Source organism: Chlorocebus sabaeus, chromosome 21 (genome assembly GCF_047675955.1).
Source record: "Chlorocebus sabaeus isolate Y175 chromosome 21, mChlSab1.0.hap1, whole genome shotgun sequence".
Lineage (NCBI taxonomy): Eukaryota > Metazoa > Chordata > Mammalia > Primates > Cercopithecidae > Chlorocebus > Chlorocebus sabaeus.
In genome coordinates this window covers 108095955-108118191 of record NC_132924.1, presented here as the reverse complement: position 1 = coordinate 108118191, position 22237 = coordinate 108095955, and the positions used below count along the sequence as shown (strand labels likewise).

The 22237-nt window shown below is 39.2% G+C and overlaps 1 protein-coding gene across 15 annotated transcripts in view; it reads right to left on the bottom strand.

The window, feature by feature from the left end:
- Positions 1–8628: 8628 nt before the first annotated feature.
- CALD1 (caldesmon 1) overlaps positions 8629–22237 on the bottom strand; it is a 270316-nt gene continuing 256707 nt past the window's right edge. For 11 of the 15 annotated variants that reach the window (XM_073009362.1, XM_037991081.2, XM_073009360.1 and 8 more), the window contains 4 exons: positions 19155–19292; positions 18637–18732; positions 13889–13969; positions 8629–10713 (listed from right to left, as the gene is read on the bottom strand). In XM_073009362.1, coding sequence (XP_072865463.1) covers positions 10678–10713; positions 13889–13969; positions 18637–18732; positions 19155–19292 — 351 coding nt within the window. In that variant the 3' untranslated portion in view covers positions 8629–10677. Of the gene's footprint in view, positions 10928–13888; positions 13970–18636; positions 18733–19154; positions 19293–22237 lie in introns of all 15 variants that reach the window. The other 4 variants (XM_073009364.1, XM_037991085.2, XM_007982998.3 and 1 more) reach the window with 1 other exon arrangement.

The following is a 22237-nucleotide window of genomic DNA, read 5'->3' as shown; positions in this document are numbered from 1 at the left end:
AAATTTACAGGATGGTTGCTGCCTACTAGGGACAGTTCACTACTGCAAGGAAAAAAACCAGACATTTATTGTGGAGGTTACGTTCTGGTGGGAGTAAACAAATAAACCAATGATGATAATAAAAATGGTATCACTCAGACGATAACTGATATGAAGAGAAATCAAGTAGGGGGAAAAAAAGAGAATAGGGGGTGCTGGGGGTGGGGGGCCTTGCTAGGGTTGCTCTTTTAGATGGAATGGCCAGGGAAGGCCTCTCTGGCCAGGGAGTATTTGAGCAGAGGGATGAACCACAGGATGTCTTATGGGGAGACTCTGCCAGGCAGGGTAAGCAGCAAGTACATAGACTGAGAAGTCTGTGTTATGAACTGCAGTTGAGCCTTGAACAACTTGGGGGTTAGGGGTATCATCCTCTACATAGCTGAAAATCTGCGTATAACTTTTGACTCCCCAGAAACTTAACTACTGAGAGCCTACTGTTGACTGGAACTCTTACTGATGACATAAACAGTCGATTAACATATATTTTGTATGTTATATGTATTATTTATTGTATTCTTACAATAAAGTAAGATGAAATGTTATTAAGAAAGTTATAAGGAAGAGAGTATATTTACTATTCATTAAATGTAAGTCATCATAATGGTCTTCATCCTTGTCTTCACATTGAGTAGGCTGAGGAAGAGGAGGAAGAGGAAGAGGAGGGGTTATTAACATTTTTTTTTCTTTTTAAAGACAGCTCTGTCACCCAGGTTAGAGTGTAATGGAGTTGCTGTCTCAAGGGTGGCAGAGGTGGGAGAAAATCCCTGTATACTTGGACTCACATAGTTCAAACTCGTGTTTTTCAAGGATCAGCTGTATACTAGGCAGTACTATTTAGCTGAAGCTTAGCTGGAATCAGTATCATTTTAAGATAAGAGACTTCACAGGGATTTTTTACTTGCCCAAGTAAAATTGAAATGGTTTGCTTAAGCATCTACTTTTTTTTTTTTTTTTAACTCTTCCTTTTTAACTTACTCTCCTATTCAAGACAGTAATATGTACTGGAAATGAAATAATTTGTCTTTAAGTTCATGTGGAAGTAAGGCCTAGAATAAACTTCTACCAAGGACTTTGTCTGAATTTTTGTTCCCCTTCCTTGTGATCTCACCAAAGAAGGTTACCGGACATGCTCCTTCTATTGCCAGCTTCTGCCTTTTTGGAAGGCAGCTTTACGCTTGTGGCAACTTTTTCTCCTCTTTTTTTTTTTTTTTTTTTTTTTTTGAGTTTGATCTAAGACTGCAGTCTAAAAGGCAATATAATAAAAAATAAAGAAAAGAGGAAAAGACAACCAAAACTCTAAGTGCCAACTGTGCCAAAAAGCACAATTACTTGTGTGGGAATCGGGAAGAAAGTTCGTTTTAGCAGGATGGCCAAAGGTAAGTTGTGTTAGGAGTATAATTTTGTGTAACTATATCATTTTGATCAGAATCAAAATAGAGTCATGAAAGAAAACTCTGACAAACAGAGCTGGAGAAGGCCATGAAAGAAGAGTCTTCACATTTGTGTGCTTGATAATGAAAAAGACTCCATAACAACCACAACCTTACACGAGGGCCATCACAACCTTACAGAAAAGATACTTCTACAAGGACAGCTGCTCAGCAACTGCCTGGCTAACCTCAGACTGGCATCACTCTTGTTATTGATCTTTGTGGCTAAGGATAATCATTTTAACAACCAGTATGTAATCTTCCTCTTATTTTCTTTTAAAAATCTTTATCTTCCTTTACCTCCCTGACTATACACATAGTTTACTATGACATGCATATTCCGATTTGCAATGTTCCATTCCCAAATAAACATCTTTTAGAGAGCCTGTCTCTGTTATTTAGGTTGACAATTGAGAGAGGCTTAAATGAATATATGAAGTGACTATGGCAATCAGTTACTTATGACATCATAGAACTCAGTAGTCTATGACCTTAGAGGTCTTGTAATTCGACTGAGGAAGCCATAGGAGGGCCTGGGAAGCCTGGGATAGTCTAGTAATTATCTTGGCCTTCTTCATACTATCTGGGTCTAGGATGACCTAGTACAGGGCCAAACCTCTTAAACTGTTTACAAGCTCAGATCTTGAGATCTGTCTCAGCCAGTCAACTAACCAACACTCAGCTCAAGCGTCATTCACTTGATGGTGTCTTTTCTAGTTACTCTGTCATCGGCAGAATTAATTGTCTGTATTTGGGGGCTACGGTGAAGCTATCATTGCCCTTAGTATTTGGAAATGAGTTAGTAAGAATGCCCCCTGCCTGCTCAACCGATAATAGATAGGATAAATCATCTCAAAAGAGAACGAATAGTTTCCCAGACTCTGAGTGAAATCTCATGACAAAAAACATGAAATTGTCTTCCTCCCGCCAAAATCTGCCCTAACTGTGCAATGGTGAAATTCCCTTTCCAGCTCAGGGGATGTTGGCTAGAGTTGGTAACTTTTCAGTTACTAAAACAGTATCATTTTGATATTTGAGATTTGCTTCTGGTATTTGGCATTCGATTTGGCATTAAGAAGTTCATTTTTTAAAATTACTACTTTAAGTTTTAGGGTACATGTGCACAACGTGCAGGTTTGTTACACGTGTATACATGTGCCATGTTGGTGTGCTGCACCCATTACCTCATCATTTACAATAGGTATTTTTCTTAATGCCATCCCTCCCCTCTCCCCCACCCCCGATAGGCCCCAGTGTTTGGTGTTCCTCCCCCAGTGTCCAAGTGTTCTCATTGTTCATTTCCCACCTGTGAGTAAGAACATGCAGTGTTTGGTTTTCTGTCCTTGCGATAGTTTGCTCAGAATGATGGTTTCCAGCTTCATCCATGTCCCTACAAAGGACATGAACTCATTCTTTTTTTATGGCTGCATAGTATTCCATGGTGTACATGTGCCACATTTTCTTAATCCAGTCTATCATTGATGGACATTTGGGTTGATTCCAAGTCTTTGCTATTGTGAATATTGCTGCAATAAACATACGTGTGCATGTGTTTTTATAGTAGCATGATTTATAACCTTTGGGTATATACCCAGTAAGAGGACGGCTGGGTCAAATGGTATTTCTAGTTCTAGATCCTTGAGGAATCGCCACACTTTCTTCCACAATGGTTGAACTAGTTTACAGTCCCACCAACAGTGTAAAAGTGTTCCTATTTCTCCACATCCTCTCCAACACCTGTTGTTTCCTGACTTTTTAATGATCACTATTCTAACGGGTGTGAGATGGTATCTCATTGTGGTTTTGATTTGCATTTCTCTGATGACCAGTGATGATGAGCATTTTTTTCATGTGTCTGTTGTCTGCATAAATGTCTTCTTTTGAGAAATGTCTGTTCATATCCTTCACCCACTTTTTGATGGGGTTTATTTTTTCATATAGATTTAAGTTCTTTGTAGATTCTGGATATTAGCCCTTTGTCAGATGGGTAGATGGCAAAAATTTTCTCCTGTTCCATAGGTTGCCTGTTCACTCTGATGGTGGTTTTTTTATTTATTTTTATTTTTTTTTATTTTTTTTTATTTTTTGCTCTGCAGAGGCTCTTTAGATCCCATTTGTCTAGTTTGGCTTTTGTTGCCATTGCTTTGGGTGTTTTAGTCATGAAATCCTTGCTCATGCCTATGTCCTGAATGACTCAGGAGCCAACTGCCTTGGGTCAAATATTCTGCCATTTAGCCATATGACTGTGGGCAAGTTTTTAAATTCTCTTTGATTCAATTTGTTTACCTGTCAAGGGGGGACAGTACAGTAGTGCCTGTCTTGTAGGGTTGTGAGGATTGGGTGAGTAACATGTAAGTTCTAAGCACTTACATGTTACATCAGGGAGCAGGTTAGAGCCACCATTCTCCTCAAGACATGGGGAAGTGGTTTTTAAAGTGTGGTCTGTGAGACCCTAGTTGAGAAACCCTAGTGAACTTGATAACTAATTTCTGTAATTTGAAAAAACCTCAAAGCACCCGTGTTACTAATGTTGGCAGGTGTGATGGTTAATACTAAATGTCAACTTGATTGGATTGATGGATACAAACTATTGATCCTGGGTGTATCTGTGAGGGTGCTGCTAAAAGCAATTAGCATTTGAGTCAGTGGTCTGGGAAAGGCAGACCCACCCTTAATATCTGGGTGGGGACAATCTAATCAGCTACCAGCATGGCGAAAATATAAGCAGGCAGAAAAATGTGAAAAGAGAGACTGGCCTAGACTCCCAGCCTACATCTTTCTTCCACGCTGGATGCTTCCTGCCCTCAAGCATCGGACTCCAAGTTCGTCAGTTTTGGAACTCAGACTGGCTCTCCTTGCTACTCAGCCTGCAGATGGCCTATTGTGGGACCTTGTGATCATGTGAGTTAATACTTAAAAAACTCCCCTTTATAGATTTTATATAAACTATTCCATTGGTGTGTCCCTCTAGAGAACCCTGACTAATACAGCAGGAACTAGACATATACAAGATAGCATTTCATTATTCTAATAAAAGCATGTTAGAATGAAAGAGTGCTAGGTAAGGTTGAAAACTGGTTAAGAAACTAATCGTGTGTTCTGTAGGATTGTGGTACTTTTGCATAATTTTTAGTATATTCAGTAAGAGAAGATTGAATTAAGGTCCTTATCCAGGTAGAAATGACCCACTGGGCCTTCCAAAATCTATTTTAATGAAACATTTTTTGAAAATCCTATTTCAAGATAGTAAAAGCCATCACTATTAAGAGCATGTCATGGCAAAACTCTGCTATTAAATCTGCATTGGAGGCCAGGTGTGATGGCTCATGCCTGTAATCCCAGCACTTTGGGAAGCCGAGGTGGGCAGATCACTTGAGGTCAGGAGTTCAAGACCAGCCTGGCCAACATGGTGAAACCCCATCTCTACTAAAAATATGAAATGTAGCTGGGTGTGGTGGCATGCACCTGTAGTCCAAGCTACTCAGGAGGCTGAAGCAGAAGAATCACTTGAACCTGGGAGGCGGAGGTTGCAGTGCAGGGAGCTGAGATGGTGCCACTGCACTCCAGCCTGGGCAACAGAGCAAGGCTCCATCTTAAAAAAACAACAACAACAACAACTGGCATTAGAGTGATGTAAGAAGCCAGTGTTCTTTATGGAGCTGAGATTCAGGGCTGAGTTGATACATGAACTATAAATTTAGTAATACAAAATGTCACAAAACTAACCTCTTATACCTCTAGAAACTTAACAGAAATTGACAGCAGCACATCTAGCAAAGTTTATAAACTGAGTTGCTCATGGTATCATCTTATTGCTTACCAAGCATTGTTATGTGTAGTGGTACTGCGTACACTTCTGGGGGTATAAAAAACGTTCAGGCAAATAGTTTTCTTCTTTGATTACCTGAGGCTGATGTATTCTCTCTTCCCTCTAAATGTTGACAAGTATATACTACATAATTCTTTGACAGTTGTGTGCTAGAGCCTTGTGATACTTTATCTCTTAAATTCTTGAATTATTACTCAGTATTTTGTAACTTTTCTCATCTTTACCATTGATCATTTATTTCCTTGCGAGAATACTAGAATTATTCCACTGAGTGGAGCTAGGTGGCAATCTGTGTGAAGACCAGATAACTTTAAATTCACCTTAGTTTTAGGAGGCAGCTCTCTGAAGACCCAACCAAAGCTAGAAGTAGTTTGCCTAGCCCTCATTCTTGGCAGTTAGCAGATTCTGACTTTTTTTCCTCTAGCCCAATTGTATTTCCAAAGATCTAGCTCAGCCTCTCAGCTGCCACTTGTAGATCAGCATGTGCTCTGAGGCAGCAGCAGCCCCGGCATGAACAAGAAAGAAAAAGTAATATAGTACAGGTGGCGCATAGGTAGGATACTATTAAATACAAAGATATCAGTAATTACATTAAATATGAAAGGACTAAATATTCCTGTTGAAACTCAGAGATCATCAGATTGGATTAAAACCCAGACCATGTGATTATTGTTAAAGACACGTATCTAAGACTAAAGGATATAAATGAAATTTAAGGGATGAAAAAATAATATGATGCAAGCCCTAGTCAAAAGAAAGCCACCATAGTAATTTTAAGAATAGAAAAAAATAACTTTAAGGCAAAAGTCTTTGCACAAATAGATGGTCACTTCATAGTGATCTTTAGCTAAAGATTTAGAATCATTATATCTTCCTAGTGAATTGAATATCTCACCTAAAAATAACCTTAAAATATGGAAAGCAAAATTAACAGAATTACAAGGAGAGACAGACAAATCCATAATCATAGTGGGAGCTTTTTCACTTCCCTTTCTCAGTAACAGATAAGGAAAAAATCAGGAGGATATAGAATATTAGGACACAATTAATAGACTTGACATAAATAGACACTGTACTAAAATCAAGACCTTGTTAGGTATCTGCTAATGTCAATGGAAGAACACAAATTTAGGATTGAAATCTTTTTTTCTTATCCATTCTTCCCCTTGGAGCATACATACAAGCAAAGGTAGGAAAAAACCTTTAATATAGACCTGTTTTGACATCACAGAAGACACTAGTATGTTTTCAAGCTCTTATCCTGAATATACATATTGTAAAATTAATTTCCATTCACCTCTAATCTTACCAGTTTGGTATTGGTATTACAGATTGTATTCTTTCCATTGCTTAATTTTGCAAATTGATTTTGATAACTATATTATTGTCTATAGTTATCACACTTCTTGTTAGGACACAGAAATAAAAATACTTTTTTTTTTATAGTAACTTAGTTAATTGTGTCAATCTTGTAGGCAGTGTTGAGGGAACTGTTCAGGAGCTTCGAACTCACAGTTTAAAACCTTTATGAGAACTTCAGATTTCAGACCAATTAGTGCTACATAAATATGCAAAATTACCATGAAAAAATAACTTTGGATTCCCATGTAATCACCAGTGCCTTGCAAGTAGTAAGTATTCTACAAATGAATGGTTTATATTAAATGGGTGTTTCTATATAAGAGACACTACTTTTGAGAAAACAGTACTGCCCATCTTAGGAGCCAGAAGGCTGGTATGTGACAACATTGGCAATGAGAAGGAGGATGGAGGGACAATCGATAGTTACTTTTTTTTGAGACAGGGTCTTACTTTGTCACCTAGGCTGGAGTACAGTGGTGCTATCAGGGCTCACTGTGGCCTCGACCTCCTGGGCTCAAGTGATCCTCCTGCCTCAGGCTCCCGAGTATCTGGGACTACAGGTGTATGTCACCATGCCTGGCTTTTAAATTATTGTGTACAGAAAGGGGTCTTGCTATGTTGCCCGGGCTGGTCTTTGTGGGTGGCAAGCAACCCAGGTGCCAAGGCAAGAGATCGAGGGCACGAGCTGTTCCAGTATAATAAAATATATAAAATAAGTTATATTAGACATAGATCATAGATATGATTCTATATGAATATCATTAATCATTAGTTTGTAGCAATTACTCTTTACTCCAATATTATAATAATCCTTGCTCGACAATTATAACCTAGAAAAATCCAGGCCATACAGAGATAGGAGTTGAGGAGACACAGTGAGAAGTGACCAGAAGACTGGAGTGCGAGCCTTCTGTTATGCCCGGGCAGGGCCACCAGAGGGCTCCTTGGTCTAGCGGTAACACCAGCGTCTGGGAAGATGCCTATTGCCAAGCAGACCGTGGTCTAGTGGTAGCATCAGTGTCAAGGAAAAACATCCGCTACTTAGCAGACTGGGAAAGGGAGTCTGCCTTTCCCTGGAGGAGAATAGAGAAGACGCTACTCCTCCACCTCTTGTGGAGGGCCTGACATCAGTCAGGCCCGCCCGCAGTTATCTGGAGGCCTAACCGTCTCCCTGTGATGCTGTGCTTCAGTGGTCACGCTCCTAGTCTGCCTTCATGTTCCAATTTGTACACCTGGCTCTGCCTTTTAGATCACAGTAGCAAATTAGTGAAAGTTAAAAGTCTCCGATATGCAGAAATAATGGCGTAAGCTGTCTCTCTCTCCTTTCTTTCTCTCTGCCTCAGCTACCAGGCAGGGAAGGGCCCCCTGTCCAGTGGACTCGTGACCCACGTGACCTTACCTATCATTGGAGATGGCTCACACTCCTTACCCTGCCCCTTTGTCTTGTGTCCGATAAATATCAGTGCAGCCTGGCATTCGGGGCCACTACCTGTCTCCGCGTCTTGGTGGTAGTGTTCTCCCGGGCCCAGCTGTCTTTTTTTTTTTTATCTCTTTGTCTTATGTCTTTATTTCTACAATCTCTCATCTCCACACATGGGGAGAAAAACCCACTGACCCTGTGGGGCTGGACCCTACAGGTCTTGAACTCCCGGGCTCAAGCAATCCTCCTGCCTCCCAAAGTGCTGGGATTACAGGCGTGAGCCACTGTGCCCGGACGATAGTTTCTTTTAGGAAAGATTTGCAAAATTCCTCTGCAGCCTTTTCCATACCTGTTTGGTCAGTTGTCAACATAAGACCAATTTTCTGTATTTTGTTAGATAATTTAAAAATATGAAAATGCTTTTCTTCTTTAAAGAGTGAAACCAAGACTCAACCTGAAATACAGGTTTTACTGTGCCATAATCTTTATTACAATAGACATACCTCTCACTGTCAATATTGTACATAAAAATAAGTGAGGCAAAGACATTTTGCAGGAAGGAATTCCATTTATTGTGGATGCATTTTCACAATATATGTTTATTGGAGCGATCAATTATCAGTGAAAAATATGAAGTGTTTATAAAAGTTTTAGGAATGGCAGATTCACAGAACATGCTAGTCAGCTTGCAGTTTTACCTCATAAAGATAACAGAGAATTATAGTCAAATCAGTAAACCAGGAATTTACTTTTCAAAAGATTAAATCCAAACTGAACAAAATTCTACCCTAAAACTTAACTCCATCCAAATATTGGAATAAAAGTCAGCAGTGATACATTCTCTTCTGAACTTTAGATTTTCTAGAAAAATATATAACAGTGATCAGGAGAAGCTCTTGTTCAAAAGTACAGCAAAGCAATGTTACCTCACCATAGGCCTTAATTCAAACTTTGATCCATTTCACTCCAACGATGGGAGTCAGTGCTACCTGGAACGTTTGTATTTGTAAATTCTGATTTAGCTTATTGTAGACTTGCGCCTACTCTGACATGAGTGTTTGACTTCTGCATTCTTCATGGCTTTCCTTCCTTTGGCCTAGGTTTGCTAAAGCTAGAATATTCAACTGCTCTTTACAAACTTCTGAGGAAGACAGACTTTATAACGCACGGGTCACTTCTCATGCCAGCCCTGCCCTGGTTAGCTCTTCTGAAGGAATACTGCAGATAAGAAAATAGTTATTTGGGAGGCTTCCTCAGTGTGGTAGGAATTGAGACTAACACAATTTTGGTTAAGTCCACTGAGGTATGAGTTTATATAACTCCACTGTACGTATCCAGCTATACCAGAACATTTTTGCCAAGACACTGGAGGGCTCTTTCATTATCTACTGTGAAGAATAAAGACTTAGAGGCTATAATAAGATCTGGATTGTGTGTGTAAAAATCATGAGTTAAAAAAGACTTGGGGGAGAAAGTAAAACTAGTAGAAGTTACATATAATTTTGAAATTTCACCACATTGTCAACTTACTACAAGTACCAATGACAAATAAAGGTAGAAAAGTTTAATTTAAAGAAATGTTTCAGAGTATATAAAGATCAAAGTACTGTCATGACTCCTCAACACTGGATTTTGCTCACTTTACTTCTCTGCTTGCAGACATTTAACCAAAGGTAGTCTTTGTGAGACTCATGAAATTTCATTCTATACAATATTGGCACTAAATTTCTTGTCTTTCAATTTTAGAAAAGGAAGAGACCTTATGACCTATTGTGAACTTCATTGTTTCTAATAAGTAGGCTTTGAGCTTGGTCGAGATGATAGCATTAATAAAATTCACACCGGACTTCAAGAATGCATTTAATTATAAACTAAATACTATGTCTTTTAGAAAATTTCAACTCCTTGTGACACTTCTAATCTCTCTTTTCAATACTTTCTTCTTATAGGTCATCAGGCATTGAAAACATATTGATACCTATCTGCCATGTTTCTATTGGCAAATATGAAATATTAATATAATGTGATTCTTTAATTTTTCAAAAGCTGTGATACTGGCTAGTTACAATGACATACTACTAAATATAATAGTCTAGCACATAAAAAAGCATTCTACCATTAGTGTGTTTGTATATGTGTATGCACATACATACATACATGAGTTATCTAAAATGTGGTTCAGGCTACTATCACTACTAAAGAAATCCACAAAACAACCAACCTAAAAAATCAGTACCACTGTCAGCTAACATAATAATGAAATTTAGATATGAATCATCAGCATGAAAAAAAGTAATACCTTAACAGTACATTTCCTTTTTTTTAAAAAAGACAACCATTACTGCAGTATTTCAAATCTGAAATGGGTTACTTTCAAAAAGTGTTACAATTGCCTACTAAGATAATTTCTTCCATGCTTTATTATAAAGTGCAGAAACAACATGACTTCTGTATTTAAAAAAACAAAAACTACGGTTCATTTTTCTAGATACTGCACACATTCCGCAGGCAATTTTAAACTTGGATCTTCTGTTGACTTCAGATGTGGTTGGTATCACTGTTCAGACACAGAGTTACGATGATCAGTAGAAAAGTCTCTATTTCACAGCATGGGTTTCTTTAGAAACAGGCTCCTGTGCAAAGGCAGTACTTTTACCATGAACATCTCTAGACTGTGATTATTAAATATAGTGATAATATACATGGGTTTATTGGGATATTGAAAAATAAAAGAAAATGAACCCAATTTAGTAAATCAACATAAATACAAAACAGAGCAAATTAGCCCTCTACAACTGAGCTCGTCCCGCATCTTGAGCTTGGGTTCTTTCTTGAACTGTCTCAAACCTGCCAAGAGAAGAGAAGTTGAAACTGACAGCTTGCAGTGTGAAACTGACAGCCTGCAGTGTTTCAGGCAGACAGTTTTTAGAGTCAGAAGAAAAAGGAATAAAAGTATGGCAGGAATAAATATTTATGAAAGGGAAGATTATTACTGGCATTCCATTCAAATATGATCTTTTGTTTTACTTTTTAAAATTTTTTTGAGACAGAATCTTGCTCTGTCACCCAGGCTGGAGTGCAGTGGTGTCATCTCAGCTCACTGCAACCTCTGCCTCCCAGGTTCAAGCAATTCTTCCATCTCAGCCTCCTGAGTAGCTGGGGATTACAGGCGTGCACCACCATGCCTGGCTAAGTTTTGTATTTTTGGTAAAGACGAGGTTTCCCATATGTTGGCCAGGCTGATCTTGAACTCCTGACCTCTAGTGATCTGCCTGCCTCAACCTCCCAAAGTGCTGGGATTACAGTTGTGAGCCACTGCACCCGGCTGGATCTTCTTTTATTTTATCCTTCCTTCTGATTTTTTTCACTTCCCTCTCCCTATCTTTCTCCTTTATGTTCTCTTTTCCTGTCTTAACCTTTGGCCTTGCTCATAGCATTTAGAGTCAAATAAGTTGCTTTGTTTTTTTTCATTTTTAAACTCTACCGTAAGAGCCAAATATCTAGTGTGTATTCCAGAACAGGCACAAGCGACTGAATAGCTCAGTGAGGGCCACATCAGTGTATGATGGTGAAGGAGGATGTTTATCTTTAGTTTTCTCCCATTTTTAATCTAGCAATCTCTATTTTCTCCCTCCTATTCTTACACCCCTACCCCACGAGACTTATCTCACCTATAGTCCTATTCTCATACCATTCTCTCCCCCTCAGCTAGTTGCTAAAATTTTTTGCCAAGCTATTAAGAAATCTTAAAGTGTTGTGAATTCAAATTTTCAAGGGTGTTCATTGTATTTATTTCTAAGGAATGACTGAGTAACAAGAAATGAGTTTGACATTTTGGAGCAAAAGAGCTACCTAATCTGCTACCTCATAAACTCAGTTCTGCGTCTGGTGGTTATATTATTACTACTGTAGAAAGAGGTTAGTGGCATGTGAAAACTCACACTGTCACCCTCCTACCTTGTACTGCTACATAACTGGTGCTACATAACTCCAGGGAGTACCATTCATGTTTGTATGTGAGTGGTGTTCTCTGAGTCTGACCATTTCACATCATCTTTGTTCTACTTTCCAGAGCTCTGGCTAGGAGGAGTGTTATCCAGAGAGACTCCATTATACTGGTGATGATGGTCTATAGCCAGCTGACATCCCCTTTTCAGGGACTCATTCTGGGACTCATAAACACTGGGACTGCCATTCTGAGAGGTCAGATACCTCTCAGAGGTCTGAGAAGAGAACCTTCTGCTGTCAACGTTCCTCCCACGGTGGTGTATGGAGAATGTCTTCCTGGGAACCTTTCCATGGGTTTGGGCTACTTACACTGCATGGCTGACAAACCTGCAATGCGCTAATAGAATAGGCTAGAGTGGTCATAAAGGCTTAAGTCAACAAGCTCATTCTTTGTTTAAAAAATAACAAAAAAAAGTTCTTTTCTCCCCTGCCACTAAGAGAAAATTACAGAAGGAATTGACAACTATACATTTTCTCCTGAATAGCATCCTAAAAGAAAGTACCATGTATAATGGTTAAAATGCAGGCTTAGATCAGACTGCTGGAGTATCAATGCAGGCTATGCTACTTATTCACTGTGTGACTTTGAGAAAGTTACTTCATCTTTCAGTGCCTTGTTTTTCTCAGCTGCAAAATGAGAATGATACACTACTTACCTCACGTGGTGACTGGAGGATCAAATGAAATAATGGAGGGTAAGAAGGCAGAAGATTGTCTAGCATACAGTGGGGTGCTCACTTAGTGCTAGTAGTTTACAATGTGATAATTACCAGCAAGCACTTTTCATGTGTGTAGCAATGACTTAGAAAGGCTAGTGAATTTCAATGGAATAAAAGCGCAATGCGTAGCTAATAGTGAAGGTGGGGTAATATGTTTAGGTAGCTGCACCAGAACTAAAAACATGTAGAAAGTAGGAAAGGGAAGGTAATTCTCTCACTGCAGTGAATTGTAGTGATTCTCTGGTTGCCTTTGATGCACTCTTTAGTCCTGAGTTTGCTTAAGAAGTGCTTCTGTTTAAATCAGTCCATAAGCAGCCTGTTCTAACCTTGCTTATTGTCCGTCTCCAGTTTCTTCCTTTTAATTTTTAATTTTCTTTTTATTGAAGGAGAAGACTAGGTCTATTACTTGAAATGGGGAAAGGCTACAGTTGGGAGTTGAATGAGCTCATTGTACACAAAGGGTCCCATTTGCAGTCTGAGCATCATTTAGATGTTCTTCAGAGCCTCCTTTCTGAAGAATGACCATATCCTTTGACCAGAAGACTAAAAGTAAGAGGAGCCCAGTCATTCTTAGCCATTCATTTTCATAGGGTATTAAATGGTTGCCTTACTCTTGAATATTATTTTAATTTTTTTGCCATAGCAACTCTGAGTCTTAGGCTGCTGGCAGTGGCAATATAATCTAAAATCGTTCCAGAAAGCAGTTTTGGAAACACTCAGGGAGACAGATGTTTTCCCCAAGTGATCTTTAAATGACTGTGGCACCAAGCTGGGACGTTGTAAGGAAACGTGGACCATAGTATCCCATACAGGCTTCTGCTGCCAACGTTCCTACCACTGTGGTGTATTGAGAATGTCTTACTGAGAACCATTCCATGGATTCGGGCTGTTGATGTATGACTGACAAACTTGCAATGCACTTTTCCTTTCACTGTGTTATGTACTGGTCTTTTAGACACCGATGAGTGTGCAGGCAAAGATCGGTAGGTCAGCGATATTTCTCATCTGACTCCAGGACATTATACTACAGCATACATCAGGAAAACGAACCTCCGAAATACTAGTCCTCCCAATGGATTACCTTAGTGGGGGAAGTGACCTTATCCACAGATTGCTTTTCCCAGAGGTTCCGCTTGCTGGATACGTCTCCTGGTCTCAAGTCCTGATAAAGAGAAAGCAGAAAAACATCGATAGGTGGCCATCTGTATTTTCCAGCCAGCTCTAAATAAATGGCCACATCTATTGTTTATTTGAATCAATTTGTTGTTTAATACACTTTACCCCAGTGATCTGAAATGGAATTGAAAGGACCATCAGCTGTTGTTTGATTTTTTTTTTGAGACAGAGTCTCACTCTGTCGCCCAGGCTGGAGTGCAGTGGCATGATCTTGGCTCACTGCAACCTCCGTCTACTGGGTTTCAAGTGATTCTCCTGCCTCAGCCTCTTGAGTAGCTGGTATTACAGGTGTGTGCCACCATGCCCGGCTAATTTTTTTGTATTTTTACTAGAGATGGGGTTAGCTGTTGTTTTGATTTTATATAGACCGTGACATGTCTTACGATATGAGAATGGGCTGGAACTATAGCCTCTGGGTCCTTGCCCTTTACCAAGGACTTACTGTTTATTGATCAGTAAAAGTGAAACAAGAGCATGTTTAAAATAATGTAGCCTCATTTTAAATTTCTGCACTCTTACAAGTGAATAGATCATAGGTTATTTAAAAATAATTAATTTGGGGTTTTATAAACATTTCCTGACTCACAGATGAACTCAATTAGTACTCACCTCTTTTCCCCCAGCCCTTACTACTTTAGTGCACACCAGCCTGACTGCCAACTGCCCACATGGCACTTCTCTGCCTAGGGACTTTCTCTGGGTACAGATGCCCGTTTTGCCTGCCCAGGAGGCAGGCTGGAAAGTTCAGAGAGTTATAACATCTCCAGGAGCAGTCCTCAATGGCTGACTGGTGAATGTTGGTGCAATATTATTTCTCAGGCTCACTCTCGCCTCAGCTTGGGTAACTCTGAAGTATGTGTTATCTGGTGGCTTCCAGGATTTCCTCCGTGGGATTAAGGTTTAACAGCCCATGTGGGGACTTGCTTAATAACACCTTCTTTTCAGGCTGCCTTCTCCCAACCTCACACCCTGTAGTGTTTTCTTCACCTCCATGTAAACAACTTGCTCTGGAATCACTATCTTGGGATCCGCTGCCGGGTAGCCCAAACAAAGTCACTTTTCTTTCTTCTTTTTCTTTTTTGAGACAGAGTCTTGCTCTGTCGCCGAGGCTGGAGTGCAGTGGCATGATCTCGGCTCACTGCAACCTCTGACTCCTGGGTTCAAGCAATTCTCCTGCCTCAGCCTCCTGAGTAGCTGGGATTACAGGCACAAGCCACCATGCTCAGCTAATGTTTGTATTTTTAGTAGACACAGGGTTTCACCATGTTAGCCAGGATGGTCTCGATCTCCTGACCTCATGATTTGCCCGCCTCAGCCTCTGAAAGTGCTGGGATTACAGGCGTGAGCCACTGCGCCTGGCCACAAAGTCCCTTTTCTAGCAGCACCTCCCTCACCCTAAAATCATTTTGTGTCTCCTGAGGGGCAAGTGGGTAATTCAGAAGTGGATCAGTAGAACCCCGCAAATATAAACATTCATCACAAATTGAACCCATGCGAGAAGATGACAGTTGATGACATGTGTAAGAACATGTGGAAATCTTGGGATGGAAACACTAAAATATGATCGATAACAGTTATATAGCTTAGAGTCTTTATTTACTACCTCATAATTAATTTCATTTGGATAAGGAACCAAATTTCTGTTTCAATTTACTTTTCTCCCAGCATTTGCTTATGTTAGTACTTGGCAAAAGGTAGTGTGTAGAAAATAAATGTGTTTTACTGAAATAGTAATGCTTATTTTGGCAAACCCTTTTCTCAGGAGGAAGGCAAAGCTAACAGCAATTGCATTTACCCATGGACACTGATCTAAATGGACATATTTCTGATAGATAGTATTGAGACTGTAACACCGAAAATGCATAGTTAAATGATACCATGTGAAGCATTTCAGATTTGCCTAAACCTTACTGAGTTTCTGGATTTCCTCTGTGGCATGAATTCCTGATATTCTATTAGAGAGTTACACCTATTTAACTTGGAGCCATTAAGCAACAAATCAGATTATTTTTGTAGAATTCCACTACATTTGCCAGCATAGGTGGAAGCTGCCAAACTGTCTGGAAGACTGTTTTAAAATTTTGGAAACTATAATTAGGAACATGCTGAGGGAAGTTCTGGAAAGCAGCTATTATCGCTTTGTTTATTTGACTCACATGAGACAAATATTTTTCCTTCTCATGCATGTTCTTCTACCTAAGAAAATGGATTGCACTTCCCATAAATCCTGCCGATGAATCTTTCAAGATCACTTAAAGAGTTTAAAGAGTCCTTTTAAGAAAATATTAACATCCGAGTTATAAGTTGGCATTTTAAATCAAAGGGGAAATATAAATGGAATTACCTGACCAGACTACATTTTAGAGAAAGACCCACTCCGGAAGAAGAGGGAGAAATGAAGGCAGGAGAAGCAGGTTTCCAATCAACCAGAGACCAAAGAGTGAGGAACAGAAGATCAGCTGAGAAAGACATTGTTGGTTTTTTTTTTTTAAACAAAAAGAAAGACAAATTAGCTTTTTAATTGCTGTGTAACGTAGTTTAGACACAAAGAATAGACAAACCAGCTAAAACAGACATACTCAGAATTGAATTGCAGTTACAAAGTTACACTGAAATCTTATAAATTCTACCCACAAATAGCAAGGGACATCCCAGTAGCAATCTGGTGTATTTACAACATTGATTTCATAGAACTTTCTTCCATCTGGTTTTCATTCGGGAAGCCATGCCAGTCTACAAAATCTAATGGGAAGAAGGATGTCACTAAAATCTATACTAACTGCCATGTTCTTCTTTCCTTTTCTTCTCCACCCTCTAGGGGGTGATCTAGCAAGTCACATACTAATTAGTAGGTAAAGCAGGCAATGATTTTGTAATTTCTCTGCAATACTTTTTTTTTTTTTTTTTTAGGAGGCTGTCAGTAACCCCAGAACATGGTGTATGTTTTGTTTTGCTGTGGAAACCTGGATACAGTTATACCTATGATAATAATAACTGAATTTTATATTTTTAACCTCATTAGGATGTCATACAGAGGATGGTAAACTTTTAAGTTTACAAATTCAAGTGCCAATAAAAGAATAGGGGGCAAGTTCTGGATCAATGTTTTGAGTATAATCTGCTACAAAAATGAAAGATTGCAAATATCATAAACTTGCAAAAATTAGCATCTCCTCCAAATATTCCATACTTATCAAAGAGGGAAACATAGATCTTTCTCTCCTTACTTACTATCTTGAGAGTTCCTCAGTAGGTCCATTGACTGCCTTGGTTTTTATATGTATATTTGGGGGGGAGAGTCCTTAAATTTCATTAGGTTTTAAAGGGGTTCATAATTCAAAAAGGGTTAATAATCACTGGTATGGAACCACAAAACTTATATACACTGCCATGGCTTCGTTTTGTTTTTGAAAATAATTTCTACTCCTTATATTACCAGAGATGCTTGGAAAACTTGAGGCACTAAAGAGCACATAACTTTTGGGTCTAGGCTCTTGCCTCAACTGTATCCTTTTATAAACCCCCATTCTTGTACCTATTGAGAAGGGGAGGAAAAGTTGCTTTTATCAGTGTGTAAAGATTTTCTAATTGTAAATTGGGTTGACATTAGTTTATACCTCCTGTGAGCCTTTATGCAAAGAATCTCGGGGTGTATATTAATTAAATGGTTCAAAGAGTTGTGTCCGAGAAGGATTTGCAAACATTTCCATTTCTTCCTCTTTAAATTGGAAAGTGACAAAAGTCAGTGACTTTGGATATTATCTATGGAGCCAACAAATGCAATTAAATGGCATGGAGCCAATGGATGCAATTAAATGCACAGAGGCCTAGGATTGGAAAGTTTTTCTTCTTCCTCTAGAATGTAGGATTATGACAGTGGACTCTCAGCTCCCTTGAGCACCAACAAAGCTATAAAAGCAAACTTAACAGGGAAAGCTCAGCAATGTACAGTGGGGAGCTTGATACTTTTTCTTATTATAATGACAAATGCAAGGCAATTGTCATACATTCAACGAAAAGGTGAAAAGAAATGTATTTTTAGTAAGATAGCTGCACTTAATAAATTAAGAAAATTTTAAATTATCAAAAACATTCGTAACCAGTTTTTCTAGTTTCCAGTTTTATGACTTTCCTGAGGAGGTGTTGACAACACAATTAGACCAATTATTTCAACAACTACCCAATAACTGCATTTTTGTGCCAAGTTATAAAAACTAGGGAAACTGGAAATATGGGTTCCCAATAGGCAACATACATATTCTTTTGGGAATAAGTTTGGGGTGCTCTTGACAAAGAACTACCCAAAATGATTTGACCTCTCATTTTCAAACTTCTATCTAGAATCTATAGAATAGAAGCTAAACAAATAGACGAGTAAAGGGTCTAAATTCGAACTGCCTCAATATTCTAGCTGATTCCTTCTCTCAGTTAGGGTGTAGAGGTGATTATTTGGTTCCATTTTACCCTCTCAGTAACTGCGATGCAGCTTCTTAGAACAGCTGTAAATCTGAACACTTTCCCGTTTGTTATTCATCGGGGAAAGCAAAGAACAGGAGCACTGCCATTCCTAGGTAAACAGAACAACTGCTTGTTTTCTTCCGCTGATAGAAGCTGGGAGATCAAAGAAACTCAGAAACACCTGAAGGTACTTACAGAAGGTTTGGGAGCAGGTGACTTGTTTCCATCTGGGGTTTTAGTTAGCCACTCATTGATGCGGCTAGAAACCCCTACCTTCAAGCCAGCAGTTTCCTACAAAGGGACAATCATCCAAAATATTAGAGAATGAAGTAAACTTTACCTGGGAAGGAATTTTCAAAGCAAATTCAAAATATCAGTAAGTATAATTTCACATAACCATAAACCTTAACACTTGATATTTATGGAATATGTCATCTGGTTTTCTTTCCCTTGTAACTCGCCCCACTCCAACTTCAAGGGTGGACGTTTCAGCTCAGGCACTTTATTTGGAGTACAATGGCCGAGGCTTAGTACATCATGCAACCTCAGGAACACACTCTCTCTGAGCTTGCTTTTGTGGTCATTGCAAAACAAAATACAAATTGTACCTTCTTCACTGCTTTTATTATTTACTAGTGTGATTCCCAAATCACAATCAACATGCAAAAAACATGTGCCCCTCTACACTTAAAAGGCAAAAATCAGACGCTTACCTTATTTGGTGTGCCTGCTGCAGTGGGGGATGAAAACACATTCCCTTTCTCCCACATACTCTTGATATTGCGTACACCTTCAGCAGGAACAGGAAGATCCGAGGCTGCCGGCTTTGTAGGTTTTGAGCTTTTTGTTCCCTGAAATTTGTGAGTTATTTTTAGGATTGGTGCTGGGAAGTTTGTTCTCATAAAATTACAGGGAGTTTGTCTTCCTCAACATTATCATCTTAAAAATTCGTTGTGTAAACACCTTCACCAAAAATGAGAGTGATAATTTCTGTTGTAAAACTTTATCCTGATGACATATGTCCCTCAAAATAAACCATCACAGCTAGATCAGAGGATCTTTCAAAAATGAAATATGCTTTTTGTTGGACACCATTTATTGTGAAATTGATATTCTACTTTGTTTCTTCAACAGATACTTTTTTTCTTTTTTGAGACAGGGTCTTGCTCTGTCACCCAGGCTGGAGTGCAGTGGCACAATCAAGGTTCACTACAGTCACAACCTCCAGGGCTCAAGTGATCCTCCCACTTCAGCTTCCCGAGTACGTGGAACCATAGGCCTCTATTTTGTAGAGAAAAATATGAAAAAATTAGCCGGGCATAGTCCCTATGTTGCCCACGCTGGTATCAAATTCCTGGGCTCAAGGGATCCTCCTGCCTTGGCCTCCCAAAGTGCTGTGACTATGGGCATGAGTCACCACACCTGGCCTCAACAATACTTCTTAAATGCCTACTGTATGAAGGGCACTTTGCTAGGCTCTGGGGATACAATGGTGCTCAAAACAAGACAGTTGGGAGGCTGAGGCAGGAGAATTGCTTGAACCTGGAATGCAGAGGTTGCAGTGAGCCGAGATGGCACCATTGCACTCCAGCTTGGGCAACAAGAGCGAAACTCCATGTCAAAATCAATCAATCAATCAATAAAATACAAAAACCAAAAAACAAACAGAAAACAAGAAGACAGTCAGCTGCAGTGGGCTTATATTTTAATAGAAAGGAAAGATAGTAACTAGTTATACAAGTATTTATTTCACATTGTGCTAAGTGCTATGAAAAATAATGATGTGCCATAAAGCATGGCACACAATCAGGGGGCAGTACTTAGTTTGGGGGTGCAAAGAAGGTTACTCTGAGGAAGTGACATTTTAAACCAGATCTGACAGAAGACTTGAAAGTGGCGAAGTAAACAGGAGCAGCAAACTCCATTCCATGCAGAGATAATAGCATGTGCAAAAGTCCTGAGGCAGGAAAGTGCTGAAAGATGGAAAGACTGAGATACCCCTGCATGGGAAATATATTGGAAGGAGTAAAGAATGAATGTAAGTAAGAAAGAAGTGTATTCAAGACACTCTGCCAGCAGTAATGAAGGCCATACCCCAAATGGCTTGAGTTTCTCCTCCAGTCCTGCTCTGTGGCCTGTGCCTATGTTCAAGAAGGCACAGCCAGGATGAGTGGCACCATTATGAGGGGCCATGGCATAAAGAATGATCTCACTGGACTATGCAAAGTTTAAAGCTGCAGTCTTGGTTTCATTACACCTATTAGTGCTATGACCAACTCAACCACAGAAAATAAAGATCTGCAATCTGTTTTATATTTTAGTGGACATTTAGTCTTGTAAATCACATCTTTAGTGTTAGGACTTGATTATTCCTTTGATAAATCATCGGATGCCTCTCTTATTCCCTCATATCATCTGTAAACTATTATATGTGTATCTCCACTCTACAATATAAAGAAGAAGAAAAAATCAAATCAAACTGATCCAGTTACTTCATAGCAGGTGCTCTGATGTGCAAGAGGCTAAAACCATTGACTAAAGTCTACACAAAGGAGAAAAAAGCAGGATCACATCTTGATCAATGACACCTTCCTTCTTGGCGCTTTGGTATTGGGAAATACACATTTCCAAAAGAATAAAACCCCCAGGTCAGTTGGGTGGGGAAAAAAAAGGTGGAGTAGATAGACACATAAAACTGTGGTCCTTCAAATATAAAACAATCAGTTTGAAATTGATGATGATTAAACTTGGGTTGGATATCTTTATATTACATTATACTACTATTTTTATTTGATAATAAAAGGTTTTTATAAACAGAGGATTAAGTAAGATTGTGAGAGACCTATTCAAACCACATATGGGAACATATTTTATAAGGAATTAGGGATATTGGAAATATACATGTGAATGTATAAAAAATATAGTTAAATACTGGCCGGGCACAGTGGCTCATGCCTGTAATCCCATCACTTTGGGAAGCTGAGGAGGGTGGATCACCTGAGGTCAGGAGTTTGAGACCAGCCTGGCCAATATGGCAAAACTCTGTCTCTACTAAAAATAAAAACAAACAAAAAATTAGCTGGGCGTGGTGGTGGGCACCTATAATGACAGCTACTCAGGAGCCTGAGGCAGGAGAATCGCTTGAATCCGGGAGGTGGAGGTTGCAGTGAGGCGAGATGGCGCCATTGTACTCCAGCCTGGGCAAAAAGAGTAAAACTCTGCCTCAAACAAACAAACAACAACAAAAAAATTATATATATATATATATGTGTGTGTGTGTATATATATATATGTATATATAAATAAATACCAATAAACCCATTTGTTTAAAAAAAAACCGTTTTCATTAAATAATATTCAGGCTGAAAGTAGAAAGTAATTTATTTAAAACTCTTCTAAAATTTATCTTTATTACTATATTTCTTAGAACTTAGAATTTCAAAGTGTAATAAATCATTAATATTCTAACACTATCAGGGGCCAGGTGTGATGGCTCACATTCGGCTTTGGGACCCCAAGGCGGGCGGATGACTTGAGGTCAGGAGTTCGAGACCAGCCTGGCCAACAGGGTAAAACTCTGTCTCTACTAAAAATACAAAAATTAGCCAAGTGTGGTGGTGGGCCCCTGTAGTCCCAGCTACTTGGGAGGTTGAGGCAGAAGAATTGCTTGACCCTGAGAGGCAGAGGTTGCCATGAGCCGAGTTTGCCACTGCACTCCAGCCTGCGCAACAGAGTGAGATTCCATCTCAAAAAAAAAAAAAAAAAAAAAAAAATTCTAACACTCCTAGGGCTATTG